The sequence below is a fragment of the Pseudophryne corroboree genome, chromosome 2 (assembly GCF_028390025.1).
Source record: "Pseudophryne corroboree isolate aPseCor3 chromosome 2, aPseCor3.hap2, whole genome shotgun sequence".
In the NCBI taxonomy this organism is placed as follows: Eukaryota; Metazoa; Chordata; class Amphibia; order Anura; family Myobatrachidae; genus Pseudophryne; species Pseudophryne corroboree.
The window spans coordinates 922,008,843-922,024,664 of NC_086445.1; the positions used below are offsets into that span (position 1 = coordinate 922,008,843).

Genomic DNA, 15,822 nt, shown 5'->3' on the forward strand with positions numbered 1-15,822 from the left:
TATTTTCAGTGAGTCCTGCTGGCAACAGGCTCACTGCATCGTGGGACTAAGGGGAGAAGAAACGGACTCACCTGAGTGCAGAGTGGATCGGGTTTCTTAGGCTACTGGACACTAGCTCCAGAGGGACGATCACAGGTTCAGCCTGGATGGGTCACCGGAGCCGCGCCGCCGTCCCCCTTACAGAGCCAGAAGAGACGAAGAGGTCCGGTGAAATCGGCGGCAGAAGACATTCTGTCTTCAGACTAAGGTAGCGCACAGCACCGCAGCTGTGCGCCATTGCTCTCAGCACACTTCACACTCCGGTCACTGAGGGTGCAGGGCGCTGGGGGGGGGAGCGCCCTGAGACGCAATATAACAGAATACCTTAGGTGGCAAAACAGAATACATCACATATAGCTCCTGGGCTATATGGATGTATTTTAATCCCCTGCCATTTTACACAAAAAAGCGGGAGATAAGGACGTCGTGAAGGGGCGGAGCCTATCTCCTCAGCACACAAGCGCCATTTTCCCTCACAGCTCCGCTGGAAGGACGGCTCCCTGACTCTCCCCTGCAGTCCTGCTTCAGAATCAGGGTAAAAAAGAGAAGGGGGGGCATTGTTGGCAGCAAATAACAATAATTAACAGCAGCTATAAGGGAATAACACTTATATAAGGTTATCCCTGTATATATATATATAGCGCTGGGTGTGTGCTGGCAGACTCTCCCTCTGTCTCTCCAAAGGGCTAAGTGGGGTCCTGTCCTCTATCAGAGCATTCCCGGTGTGTGTGTGCTGTGTGTCGGTACGCGTTTGTCGACATGTATGAGGAGGAAAATTATGTGGAGGCGGAGCAGTTGCCTGCGTTGGTGATGTCACCCCCTAGGGAGTCGACACCTGACTGGATGATTGTATTTAAACAATTAAGTGATAATGTCAGCAATTTGCAAAAAACTGTTGACGACATGAGACAGCCGGCAAATCAGTTAGTGCCTGTCCAGGCGTCTCAGACACCGTCAGGGGCGCTAAAACGCCCGTTACCTCAGTGGGTCGACACAGACCCTGACACAGATACTGAGTCTAGTGTCGACGGTGACGAGACAAACGTAATGTCCAGTAGGGCCACACGTTACATGATCACGGCAATGAAAGAGGCATTGAACCTTTCTGACACTACAAGTACCACAAAGAAGGGTATTATGTGGGGTGAGAAAAAACTACCAATATTTTTTCCTGAGTCAGAGGAAATAAATGAGGTGTGTGAAAAAGCGTGGGTTTCTCCCGATAAAAAACAGCTAATTTCTAAAAAATTATTAGCATTATATCCTTTCCCGCCAGAGGTTAGGGCGCGTTGGGACACCCCCTAGGGTAGAGAAGGCGCTCACACGTTTATCTAAACAAGTAGCGTTACCGTCTCCTGATACGGCTACCCTCAAAGAACCAGCTGATAGAAGGCTGGAAAATATCCTAAAAAGTATATACACACATACTGGTGTTATACTGCGACCAGCAATCGCCTCAGCCTGGATGTGCAGTGCTGGAGTCGCATGGTCGGATTCCCTGACTGAGAATATTGATACCCTGGATAGGGACAATATTTTGTTAACTATAGAACATTTAAAGGATGCATTATTATTTATGCGTGATGCACAGAGGGATATTTGCACCCTGGCATCAAGAGTAAGTGCTATGTCCATCTCTGCCAGAAGAGCGTTGTGGACGCGACAGTGGTCAGGGGATGCGGATTCCTAACGGCACATGGAAGTATTGCCGTATAAAGGGGAGGAGTTATTTGGGGCTGGTCTATCGGACCTGGTGGCCACGGCAACGGCTGGAAAATCCACCTTTTTACCCCAGGTCACTCCACATCAGCAGAAAAAGACACCGTCTTTTCAATCTCGGTCCTTTCGTTCCCATAAGTACAAGCGAGCAAAAGGCCACTCCTTTCTGCCCCGGGGCAGAGGAAGAGGAAAAAGACTGCACCATGCAGCCGCTTCCCAAGAGCAGAAGCCCTCCCCTGCTTCTGCCAAGTCTTCAGCATGACGCTGGGGCTTTACAAGCAGACTCAGATATGGTGGGGGCCTGTCTCAAAAATTTCAACGTGCAGTGGGCTCACTCGCAAGTGGATCCCTGGATTCTACAGGTAGTATCGCAGGGGTACAAACTGGAATTCGAGGCGTTTCCCCCTCATCGTTTCCTGAAGTCTGCTTTACCAAAGTCTCCCTCCGACAGGGAGGCAGTTCTAGAAGCCATTCACAAGCTGTATTCCCAGCAGGTGATAATCAAGGTACCCCTCCTGCAACAAGGAAAGGGGTATTATTCCACGCTGTTTGTGGTACCGAAGCCGGACGGCTCGGTGAGACCAATTTTAAATCTGAAATCCTTGAACACTTACATAAAAAGGTTCAAATTCAAGATGGAGTCACTCAGAGCGGTGATTGCGAACATGGAAGAAGGGGATTATATGGTGTCTCTGGACATCAAGGATGCTTACCTCCATGTCCCAATTTACCCTTCTCACCAAGGGTACCTCAGGTTTGTGGTACAGAACTGCCACTATCAGTTTCAGACGCTGCCGTTTGGATTGTCCACGGCACCCCGGGTCTTTACCAAAGTAATGGCCGAAATGATGATACTCCTCCGAAGGAAAGGAGTTTTAATTATCCCTTACTTGGACGATCTCCTGATAAGGGCAAGATCCAGGGAACAGTTGGTAGTCGGGGTAGCACTATCTCAAGTAGTGTTGCGGCAGCACGGTTGGATTCTGAATATCCCAAAATCGCAGCTGATCCCGACGACACGTCTTCTATTCCTAGGGATGATCCTGGACACAGTCCAGAAAAAGGTGTTTCTCCCGGAGGAGAAAGCCAGGGAGTTATCCGAGCTAGTCAGAAACCTCCTAAAACCAGGCCAAGTCTCAGTGCATCAATGCACAAGGGTCCTGGGAAAAATGGTGGCTTCTTACGAAGCAATCCCATTCGGCAGATTCCACGCAAGAACATTCCAGTGGGACCTGCTGGACAAATGGTCCGGATCGCATCTTCAGATGCATCGGCGGATAACCCTGTCACCAAGGACAAGGGTGTCTCTCCTGTGGTGGTTGCAGAGTGCTCATCTTCTAGAGGGCCGCAGATTCGGCATTCAGGACTGGGTCCTGGTGATCACAGATGCCAGCCTGCGAGGCTGGGGAGCAGTCACACAGGGAAGAAATTTCCAGGGCTTGTGGTCAAGCCTGGAGACATCACTTCACATAAATATCCTGGAGTTAAGGGCCATTTACAATGCTCTAAGCCAAGCAAGACCTCTGCTTCAGGGTCAGCCGGTGCTGATCCAGTCGGACAACATCACGGCAGTCGCCCACGTAAACAGACAGGGAGGCACAAGAAGCAGGAGGGCAATGGCAGAGGCTGCAAGGATTCTTCGCTGGGCGGAAAATCATGTGATAGCACTGTCAGCAGTGTTCATTCCGGGAGTGGACAACTGGGAAGCAGACTTCCTCAGCAGGCACGACCTTCACCCGGGAGAGTGGGGACTTCACCCAGAAGTCTTCCACCTGATTGTAAACCGTTGGGAAAAACCAAAGGTGGACATGATGGCGTCACGTCTAAACAAAAAACTGGACAGATATTGCGCCAGGTCAAGGGACCCTCAGGTAATAGCAGTGGACGCTCTGGTAACGCCGTGGGTGTACCAGTCAGTGTATGTGTTCCCTCCTCTGCCTCTCATACCAAAAGTACTGAGAATCATAAGAAGGAGAGGAGTAAGAACTATACTCGTGGTTCCGGATTGGCCAAGACGGACTTGGTACCCGGAACTTCAAGAGATGCTCACGGACGAACCGTGGCCTCTACCTCTAAGAAAGGACCTGCTACTGCAGGGGCCTTGTCTGTTCCAAGACTTACCGCGGCTGCGTTTGACGGCATGGCGGTTGAACGCCGGATCCTGAAGGAAAAAGGCATTCCGGAGGAAGTCATTCCTACTCTGGTCAAAGCCAGGAAGGACGTAACCGCAAAACATTATCACCGCATTTGGCATAAATATGTTGCGTGGTGTGAGGCCAAGAAGGCCCCTACAGAGGAATTTCAACTGGGTCGTTTCCTTCATTTCCTGCAAACAGGACTGTCTATTGGCCTAAAATTAGGGTCCATTAAGGTTCAAATTTCGGCCCTGTCGATTTTCTTCCAGAAAGAACTGGCTTCAGTACCTGAAGTTCAGACATTTGTAAAAGGGGTGCTGCACATACAGCCTCCTTTTGTGCCTCCAGTGGCACCTTGGGATCTCAATGTGGTGTTGAGTTTTCTAAAGTCACATTGGTTTGAACCACTTTCCACTGTGGACTTAAAATATCTCACATGGAAGGTGTCGATGCTGTTAGCCTTGGCTTCAGCCAGGCGTGTGTCAGAATTGGCGGCTTTATCATATAAAAGCCCTTACTTGATATTTCATTCTGACAGGGCGGAATTGAGGACTCGTCCTCAATTTCTACCTAAGGTGGTTTCTGCATTTCACATGAACCAACCTATTGTGGTACCTGCGGCTACCAGGGACTTAGAGGACTCTAAGTTGCTTGACGTTGTCAGGGCCTTGAAAATATGTTTCCAGGACGGCTGGAGTCAGAAAATCTGACTCGCTGTTTATCCTGTATGCACCCAACAAGCTGGGTGCTCCTGCTTCTAAGCAGACGATTGCTCGTTGGATTTGTAGTACAATTCAGCTTGCACATTCTGTGGCAGGATTGCCACAGCCAAAATCAGTAAAAGCCCATTCCACAAGGAAGGTGGGCTCATCTTGGGCGGCTGCCCGAGGGGTCTCGGCTTTACAACTTTGCCGAGCAGCTACTTGGTCAGGGGCGAACACGTTTGCTAAATTCTACAAATTTGATACCCTGGCTGAGGAGGACCTGGAGTTCTCTCATTCGGTGCTGCAGAGTCATCCGCACTCTCCCGCCCGTTTGGGAGCTTTGGTATAATCCCCATGGTCCTTACGGAGTCCCAGCATCCACTAGGACGTCAGAGAAAATAAGATTTTACTTACCGATAAATCTATTTCTCGTAGTCCGTAGTGGATGCTGGGCGCCCATCCCAAGTGCGGATTGTCTGCAATACTTGTATATAGTTATTGTTACAAAAATTCGGGTTATTATTGTTGTGAGCCATCTTTTCAGAGGCTCCTTTGCGTTTATCATACTGTTAACTGGGTTCAGATCACAAGTTGTACGGTGTGATTGGTGTGGCTGGTATGAGTCTTACCCGGGATTCAATATCCTTCCTTATTATGTACGCTCGTCCGGGCACAGTATCCTAACTGGGTCATAGGGGGAGGAGCCAGTGCACACCACCTGATCCTTAAGCTTTTATTTTGTGCCCTGTCTCCTGCGGAGCCGCTATATCCCCATGGTCCTTACGGAGTCCCAGCATCCACTACGGACTACGAGAAATAGATTTATCGGTAAGTAAAATCTTATTTTTTGAAGGTGACTGAAAAAAATCAGATGAACTGTTCTTCTTTCCCTGGCAGTATTTCTGCTCTGCAGTGGCTCTGTAACGCTGATAAGAAGAGTCACAACCCGCCTCGACGCCTCTTCCGTTTTTTCTCCACTCTTTACTCTGCACTGGTAAGTATATTCATTTAGGATGAGTGACCTCTCATGGCTATTTTCCTACCTTTCTGATAACTCCTTCTCTGTCCTACTTACAATTCCACCTTCCCCTCTCCCGCTTCCTGTGGGCATTACAATGCTCTGTCCGTAGTCATCGTCTTTTATCTTTTCTTTACCTCCTCCCTTGGAGATCTCATCCGCTCCTTGGCTACCAGTAACACCTTTATGATGATTATTATTATCAAATCTACCTCTCCTTCTCTCGTCTCCAGCTGTCTCTTCCATCTCCTCCTGGACATCTCTGTGCTTTCTTAAATACGTGTAAGACTGTGCTTATTTTCTCCCCCTCCCAAGTCCTTTATCCCTTCCACCTGACTCTTTCTGTCCCTCATGTTTACTCTTTGGGTGTCTTCTTGACTCCTTCACCACCAACCCACATTCATGGGATTATCCCAATTTTACCACTTCCACCTCTGTAACAATTCTAGAATTTGACCCTTCCTCACTCTCACTGCTACCAAATCTCTTATTCATGCTCTTGTCTTCTCCTGTCTGCACTATTGCAACCTCCTACAATCTGGTCGTCTTCTCTTGCAACTCTCCCCTCTTTTATTATCAGTATTGCAGCTCGTCTCAACTTTCTATTTCATCACTCTGATTCAACCGCTCCTCTTTCAACGGCACCATTCCCCTACTGAATTATGCTCCTCATTTTTAACATTTAAAGCATTTCCCTTCCTACCAACCTCATATCCAAACTCAGCCTCTTCACTCATGTTCTGACTGTTGTCTGACCTCTGCGCTGTATTTGTCCACCCACTCCTGCGTTGAAGACTTATGTAATGCTCCACTGCCCCATCAGACTTACTGTCAGCCTATATTGTTTAATGCATGTCCAGAAAATGCATGTGCACATTAAAGACTGTCAGTTCTTCTCACACTCCTTAACTCTTGCCCACCATCCTTATCTCTTCCCAGGGTTGGGAAAAAACCCAGGTTTAAAAAAATAACAAACTCCAAAAAATTTTGTTTGTGGTTTGTTTTGTTTTTTCTTTGTTTTGCATTATTGTTTTAATAAAAAATTTTTTTTAATCATGTATTAGAAACCTCGATCAACCATGTTTTAAAGCTTTCTAACATTAATGATGTTATTTGGCTTTGATTTTTATTTATTGTACATATTTCAATAAAACCAATTTTTTTACAGCTTATTCCTATTTTCTCTAGCATCCATAAGGGATATTGGGGAGACTTAGTACGATGGGGTATAGACTGAGTCCAAAGGAGCCGGTGCACTTTAAATTTCTTCACTGGGTGTGCTGGCTCCTCCCCTCTATGCCAACTCCCACAGGCAGTTTAGAAAAAAGTGCCTACAGGAGAGGATGCACATCCCTGCAGCTCCGGAGAGTTTTCTTCAATTTCTTTTAAATGTTTGGTATTCTGTTTGGGCAACAGCATACCTGCACCGTGGGAGTTAGGGGGTGGGGTGGTCACTGGCCTTGTGAGGTGCAGAGCCGCTTCCCCGCTGCAGGGATGTTGTTCAGTGGGGCACTGCGCCTTGGCTGTCACAACCGCAGCACGCTGCACACCCCTGACATATGCCTGAAGGTGACAACTGTGGTGAGTACAAACCGGGGGCCCCGCTAGGGGGGGGTCCCCCGGTTCAAAGTGCGGATAAAAACGGACGCGACATACAGGACCCTCCTGGAGTCGACCTGCTAGAGCCCCCCGTGTAGACTGGGATCAGTACGGTATGCCGGCGGTCGGGCTCCCGGCGACCAGCATACCGGCGCCTGACCGCCGGCTTACAAACAGTGTGGCGAGTGCAAATGAGCCCCTTGCGTGCTCGCTGCGCTCGCCACGCTACGGGCACGGTGGCGCGCTACCACGCTATTTTATTCTCCCTCCAGGGGGTCGTGGACCCCCACGAGGGAGAATAAGTGTCGGTATGCCGGCTATCGGGATTCCGGTGCCGTTATACTGTGCGACGGGATCCCGTCAGTCGGCATACTGAAGACCACCCTGTAGATTGACTAAAAACAGCTTGAACTAGCACTTGTGTGATGTTTTTAAGCAAACAGGAGACATTGCCAGTATAAAAAATCACTAGCTCCAGCGCCATTGGGGTGGGTTCTGGTGCCTTCCTCTGCTTAATGCAGCCACAGACAGCGCACACAGCGCTTCCTGCCTCACAAGACACACTGGAAAGCTGCTACACGGTGTAGCAAAGGGGAGAGCCGCTATTGTAAATTATTTGGGTCCTCTACAGGACAGAAATTATTAGTGTTACTGTGATATAATTAGCTGTCAGCCTCACTGGGACTGCAGCTAGAGGTGTACTGGTGTCTCTCTTTCTGTGTCTCCTCTCGCATACGGTAAGGGCAGGCTTGAAAAGTATTACTGTCTGTGTATGTGTACGTCATTGTGATTTACTGTGAAACATGGGTAAACACAAGCTGTGCAGTGTATGTCACACTAGATTCTCTCCAGTATCATCTGATTCTGTTTCTTGTGAACAATGCAGCCAATCTTCACAAATCAGTGAAGGGACATGGGGTAGAGGGTCCATAGCCCTCCTGGCTAGGGTCTCTTAAAACTATAATGTCTGATATGTCTTCCCAGCTCACTGCAAATGTGCAGAAAACTCAGCTACTACAACAGGCTGTTGCAGATTTAGCTGCAATGACAGATGTTACACAGCTCTTCCCCTTCTCATGCAGTAAATCAGAAACGTGGTTTGCCTGCTCTACTCTGTTTCAGATGAGGAAATACAGGAGGACGGGGAGGACTTTGATCCCATTAGTGGGGATTCTGATTCTGCTCAGGGTATTGAACCCCTCATACTGGCTATACGGGACTTGTTAAAGCTCCATCTAGAGGACGCTGCGTCACAGCAGTTGTTTTTCTTTACACAAAACAAGCCTAATGTCAGTTTCCCTGATTCTGCAGAGTTAAGGGCCCCATACACTAGAGCGATAATGCTTGATTTCAGCCGATTTCGGGCATTCGGCCCGATATATCGGATGAAATTGGGCATTTTTGTGGTGTTTCCGATCCGATGCGCGTTCCTGTGAGGATCGGATCCTCCTGATTGAATGTGCTGCACATTCAATCAGGTCCGACCTGGGGGCATGGCTGGGATCGCCAAGGATCGCCCAAGATACATCGGATGCAAAAGGACAGCATACAATGTATCTTGGGCGATCCTGCCCCCCGGGAGGCTGCCGGGGTGATCTCCTCCGACATGTGGTCAGATAAGTGTATGGGGCCCTTTAGATGACTTATTCAAAATAGCCTGGAAAAATCCAGACAAAAATTTTTTTCCAAGTGTCAAAAAAGTTTTTGCGCACTTTCCCATTTGCTCCTGAAGGTAGGAAATTTTGGGAAGAACCCCCCAGGGGTTGATGTATCAGTCTCTCGACTGTGCAAAAAGGCTGTGCTGCCAGCCCGGGCTCCTTTACTATAAAAAGATTCTGGGGACAGAAAAATAGAGGCTACACTCAAATCTATTTACATGGCAGCAGGTGTATCGCAAAGGCTGGTCATAGCGGGTTGCTGGATGACCCATGCTATTCATTCATGGGCCACTCAAATTCAGGAGGGACTCTCCGGAGCTATGCCTCTGGTCACTACAGTGACCTTCCTAAGGCACATTCAAGATACTACACGCGTCCTGTGTGATTCGTTCAAGGCAGTGTCGGTGCGCAGATCTTTTTTCAGGGGAATGGCTATTTGGGGTTGAGTTGGATACGTGGATTTCCAAAGTCACGGCTGGGAAATCCACGTTTCTCTCCTCTGGGGCCTCGCATATGGGAAAGCTCCTGCCAGGATACCTGGGTAAGGGACCTCATTTCTCAGGGCTACAAGCTGGAGTTCGACGGCGCTCCTCCCCAAATCAAGCTTGCCAGCTTTGGAGGATATGCGGGTTACGTTGCAACAGGCTAACCGAAAGTTGGTCCAGTCCCATGTCATTGTCCCAGTACCGATACCACAACGAGGCAGGGGGTTATTACTCCAACCTGTTTGTGGTTCCAAAGCCGGATGGCTCGGTACGGCCCATTTTGAACCTAAAGTCCTTGAATCCTTACCTAAAGGTTTTCAAGTTCAAAATGGTATCCCTGATGGCAGTGATTGCGGGTCTGGAAGAACAGGAGTTCCTCTTTTCCCTGGATATCAAGGGCGCCTACCTTCATATTCCAATTTGACCACGTCATCTGGCTTTTATGAGGTTTGCCCTACTGGACCATCACTACCAGTTCCAGACACTACCCTTTGGCCTGTCCACGACTCTGAGGGTATTCACGAAGGTGATGGAGGAGATGATGTTCCAACTCCGGGTCCAGGAGGTCAATGTTGTCCCTTACCTTGACGATCTTCTGATAAAAGCAAGATCCAAGGAGCTTTTATTGATCCATTTCGACCACACTATACAACTCCTGTCACGCCCTGGGTGGATTCTCATTCTACAGAAGTCCCACCTGGAACCGACTCAGCGGCTCCTTTTCTTGGGGATGTTACTGGATACGGTGGCCCAGAAGGTGTTCCTCCCAGAGGACAAAGCGAGAACACTTCAGGAGATGGTGCTCCGACCTGCTCGTGTATCCATCCCATCTTTGCATCAGATTGTTGGGAAATATGGGAGGTTCCATGCAAGAACATTTCAATTGGATTTCCTGAGCAAGTGGTCCGGATCACATCTACAGATGCATTGGATGATTCGGCTGTTACCTCAGGCCAGCATTTCCCTCCTGTGGTGGCTGCAGTCCTCCAATCTCCTGGAAGGCTGTAGTTTCAGGATTCAGGATTGGACCCTCCTCACGACGGATGCGAGTCTGCAAGGATGGGGTGCTGTCACCCAAGGGGCGCAGTTCTAGGGCAAGTGGTCAGCCCACGAAGCCCTCCTTCCGATCAACATTCTGGAACTTTGGGCAATCTACAGTGCTCTGCTTCAGGCCTCTCCTTTGCTCGCGAATCACGCAATCCAATTTCAGTCGGACAACGCCTCAGCAGTGGCGTACATCAATCAACAAGGAGGGACAAAAAGCAAAGCCTGCATGCGAGAGGTGTCAAAAATACTCTTCTGGGCGGAAAGAAATGCAAGAGCAATGTCCGCAATCTTTATTCCGGGAGTGGACAACTGGGAAGCGGACTTCCTCAGTCGTCATGACTTCCACCCGGGGGAGTGGGAACTCCACCCTCAGGTGTTTCAGCAGATCACCAACCAGTGTGGCTGCCTGCAGATAGACTTGATGGCTTTTTGTCTCACAAGAAACTTTGCTGGTATTGCTCTGAAACCAGGGACCCTCAGGCGAGGGCAGTGGACGCACTGACGTCGCCTTGGCCTTACCGGCTGGTCTACCTGCTTCCTCTGATTTCCGTTGCTCCAACGCGGGTGCTCAAGCAAATCAGAAATCAGTGAGTCCAGGCAATTCTGATTGCCCCGGATTGGCCTCTGAGGGCGTGATACGCGGAACTTCTGGACATGCCCGTCGAAGACACTTGGCCTCTACCACTAAGAAGCGTTCTTCTCCAGCAGGGACCGTTCATCTACCCGGACTTATGGCGTCTTTATTTGACTGCATGGTGGTTGATGGGAACATCCTAGCTCACAAGGGCCTTTCCAAAAAGGTTATAGCTACCATTGTTCAGGCCAGGAAACCCATGACGTCAAAACACTGTCATCATATCTGGAAAAGATGTCTCTTGGTGCGAGGAATGCACCTATCCACCTGTGGAGTTCCCACTTGGGACGTTTCTTACTTTTCCTGCAGGCCAGTGTGGATAAGGGCTTACGTCTGGGTTCCATTAAGGTTCAGATTTCATCGCTCTCCATTTTTTTTCCAGAAGAAATTGGCAGTGTTGCCAGAAGTTCAGACCTTCTTGCAAGGGGTACTCCACATACAACCTCTTTTTGTGCCGCCTACGGCACCCTGGGATTTGAATGCAGTGTTGGAATTTATACAGTCCTCCTGGCTTGACGGTAGAAGACAAGTACCTCACGTGGAAGACAGTGATGTAACTGGCCCTGGCTTCTGCTAGACATGTATTAGAATTGGGGGCCTTCTCTTGTAAAAGTCTGTACTTGGTCTCTTACGAGGACAGAGCGGAGCTCAGGACTAGGCAGCAGCTCCTGCCGAAGGTTGTCTGCGTTTCACCTGAATCACGCTATTGGGCGGCTGCCTCAGTGCAGTGACTTTTCTGCAGGTTCTCGGTTATGTGGTTACCTGTTCTGCTGTTGCGGTTATTGTTACCAGCCGTTGCTGGTTGTTATATCGCTGTTTTACCTATAACTGCCTGTGGGAGGGGGCATAGAGGGGCGGAGCCAGCACACACTCCTCTGAGGCAGGTATTCTGACGTCCACTACGTCTATTTTGGCTCGACGAATTCTATGGTTGCGGTCCTGGAAGGTGGACCTAGATTCCAAGAAGACTCTGGAGGTACTCTCTTTTAAGGAAGACATCCTATTTGGTGAAGATCTTAATCAGATCGTGAATGACTTAGCCTCTGTTAAGACTGCGTGCCTTCCTAATACTACTACTCCTGCTCTGAAAGCTAAAAGTACTACTTTTCGTTCCTTTCGGACTTCAGGTAAATCAAAGTGTCAGGTGTACTCGAGCAAGTCTCGTACTTCCAAGATCGGTAAGCCCAAATCTAAACAATCCTGGGCTGCCCGTGAGCCTGCTTCCAACAGGACAAGCCTGCAGCATGATGGGATGGGCCTTCCCCTGGGGGACCCTAGGGTGGGAGGCCGACTCCTGCAGTTCACCCAGGTCTGGTTAAGGACCACTTCAGATGCGTGGGTGCAGGAAGTTGTCTCTCACGGGTACGCGGTCTCTTTCAAGAGATGTCACCCTTGCCAGTTCTGCGCAACGGTCATCCCATCGGACCCGTTGAAGGCGCAAGCTCTACACTTGGTTATCCAATCCCTCCTGGAGACAGGAATGGTGCCTATCTCTCAAAGAGGGAGGGGCTACTACTCAACCCTGTTTCTAGTATCTAAACCCAATGGGTCTTTCCGGCCTATTCTCAACAAGTCACTGAACGAGTTTGTGAGAGTTTCCAAGTTCCGTATGGAAACACTGCGCTCCATTGTATTAGCCTTGGAACCTGTGGACTACATGGTATCCCTGGACATACAGGATGCTTACCTGCATATACCTATTGCCATTTCACATCAACAATATCTGTTTCTGTCTCCAGAGAACGTCCTGAGGCTTCAGGACAGGATCAGATACTTCCTCTCTCGCCCAAGAGTGTCCGTTCACTTGGCGATGCAAATACTAGGCCTGATGGTGTCGACTTTCGACATGGGGGAGTATGCTCAATTCCATTCTCTCCCTCTCCAACGGTTAATCCTATCCAAGTGGGATAGTCTGCCTCAGCGGATCAGGTCTCAAATGATAGTCCTGACCCCGTAGGTCTGCTTGTCCCTGTCCTGGTGGCTCTAGGATCAACAGTTGAGCAGGGGCCATCCCTTCTGGATTCCCAACTGGGTCCTCCTGACAACGGACGCCAGTCTGAGGGGCTGAGGCGCGGTGTTCGAGCAACACTCTCTCCAGGGTCGCTGGACCAAGGAGGAGTCTTTCCTCCCCATCAACATTCTGGAACTGCAAGCAGTGTTCAACGCATTGACACTAGCCCTGCCTCTGTTAAGGAACATGCCTGTTCAAGTACAGACTAACAACACCACCGCGGTGGCGTACGTAAATCATCAAGGCGGCACTCGAAGCCGAAAAGCAATGATGGAAGTGTCCAGAATTTTTCAATGGGCGGTACGCCATCTGCCAGCAATATCAGCAGAGTTCATTCCGGGTGTCCTCAACTGGGAAGCGGATTTCCTCAGTCGTCAGGACGTACACGCCGGAGAGTGGAGCCTTCATCTGGAGATGCTTCAACTCCTAGTGGACAAGTGGGGCCTACCAGACGTAGACCTGATGGCGTCTCGACACAATCACAAAGTTCCGGTTTTCGGATCATGGACAAGGGATCCTCTGGCAGCGTTCGTGGATGCACTGGCAATTCCATGGAAATTTCAACTGCCATACGTGTTCCCTCCAGTGTCACTCATGCCTGGGGTTCTGCGAAAGTTCAAGCAAGAAGGATGAATACTACTTCTAGTCGTTCCAGCGCCCAGACCTCCTCGTTCAGGGCCCTTGTGTCTTCCCAGACCTGGCCAAACTAGCTTTGACGGCATGGCTCTTGAAGAGTCACTTCTGAGGACCAAAGGATTCTCAGAGGCGGTCATCCAAACTATGTTGAAGGCCCGTAAACCGGCTTCGGCTCGGATTCAGTACATGGTCTGGAACTCTTACTTCACCTGGTGTGCTGCTAAGAACTGCGATGTATATAAGTTCAGAACCTCATGGCTTCTGGCTTTTCTGCAACATAGCCTGGACTTAGGCCTTCATCTGGCCTCCTTCAAGGTTCATATTTCTGCCATGTTGTGTGGTTTCAGAGGAAAATTGCGTCTATTCCTAACGTTCATACATTCACTCAGGGTGTTTTGCGGATGCAACCTCCCTATGTCCCTCCTGTGGCTCCATGGGATCTGTCTGTTGTCCTTAAAGCCTTGCAAGGGTCTCCCTTTGAGCCTCTTGATTCTGTGGACCTGAAATGGCTTACTATTAAGGTCCTGTTCCTGTTGGCTATTACCTCTGCTAGAAGAGTGTCAGACTTAGGCGCTTTGTCCTGTCGTCCGCCCTTCCTTGATATTTCATCGTGACTGGGCAGTTCTCCGTACTCGCCCTGGTTACCTGCCTAAGGTGGTGTCATCTTTTCACCTTAACCAAGAGATTGTGGTTCCGCCCTTTATCTCTCCTGGTTTGTCTTCCAAAGAAAGGTCTTTGGATGTGGAACGGGCTCTCCGTATATATGTGGAGAGGACTGCCTCCATTCGGAGGTCTGATTCCCTCTTCGTACTGTTTGCAGGCCAGCCACGTTTGTGAAAACCAAACAAGCAAACTATGGCCAGATGGATTAGAATGGTGATTGCACAAGCTTATGCGCAGGCTGGTCTCCCAGCTCCTGCTGCTATCAAGGCCCATTCTACTCGGTATGTTGGTACTTCTTGGGCGGCCCGCCAAGGCGCGTCCGCAGAACAATTGTGCAAGGCGGCTACGTGTGTCCTTAGTGAACACGTTCATCAGGTTCTATGCCTTTGATACTTGTGCCTCCTTTGGATGCCGGGTTCTTGTGCCCACTACCTTGAGTACCCTCCCATGAGGAACTGCTTTAGGACATCACCGATGTTATTCCCTGTGGAATACCAGTGTACCCTGCTGCAGAAAAGGAGATTTATGGTAGACTTACCATTTGCTAAATCTTTCTGCGAGGTACACTGGATTCCACAGGACGCCCACCCTGATGCACTTAGCTTCTTTGGGTTTGTATGGCATTAGCCGCTGGTCGCTTCTCCTGTCGTGTGAACGTGGTTCTATGTGATTAACATCTACCGTCTCTTTACCTGCCACTGCATTGGACTGGTTAACAAAACTGAGCTCCTGTGCACGGAGGAGGGGTTATATAGAGGAGGCGGTGAAGTGCATCCTGGGCGTAGTCAAAGCTTGTAGCCTGTTGGTGCCTCGGATCAAGACTCAAGATTCAACTCTAATTTATTAATAAATATATATATATATATATATATAAAATACATAAGAAACGGGGGGAGAGGGGTACCGGCGACAAGTGTGGCTAAAAACACTGTTTTTATATGCTTTAAAGATGCCAAAAGATGTTATAAAATTATAAAAGTACATTTTTAATATATACGAGAGTAAAAACATGATTTTTAAAATACAAGATTTTTTTTTTACATATAAAACTACCGAGAAATAAAAGGATAGGAATTCAAACTTAACTTGAGAACAGTGGGTGGTCAGTACAGGCCCAACGCGTTTCGTCTCAGCAGACTTCTTGAAGGGGTACTTATACCCCTTAAAGAATTTCTTCACCATGCACTATACGTGTGTGTGTATAGAAGGGCCCCCCCCCCCCCCCACCCAAGTAAATCCTGTGTTTGTCATGAAGTTAAAACTGCAGTTACTTTGACCAGCCCAGGACTTACTCTTCTACTGCGATCACATCAGGCTGATCGTGACTGGATTTGACGTCAGACACCCTCTTGAAAATGCTTGAGCCCGTCTGCCTTTTTCCGGACACTCCCTGAAAACGGTCAGTTGACACCCACAAACTGCTTCTTCCTATCAATCTCGTTGCAAACGCCTGTGCGAATGGACTCTTCGCACC

General features: G+C 49.1%; 1 protein-coding gene across 2 annotated transcripts in view; it reads left to right on the plus strand.

Moving 5' to 3' along the window:
• The window catches only part of BUD23 (BUD23 rRNA methyltransferase and ribosome maturation factor), a 56,227-nt gene that overhangs the window by 18,647 nt on the left and 21,758 nt on the right, over positions 1-15,822 (plus strand). For both annotated transcript variants that reach the window (XM_063956164.1, XM_063956165.1), the window contains exon 6: positions 5,495-5,591. In XM_063956164.1, the coding sequence (XP_063812234.1) occupies positions 5,495-5,591 (97 nt within the window). The remainder of the gene's footprint in view (positions 1-5,494; positions 5,592-15,822) is intronic.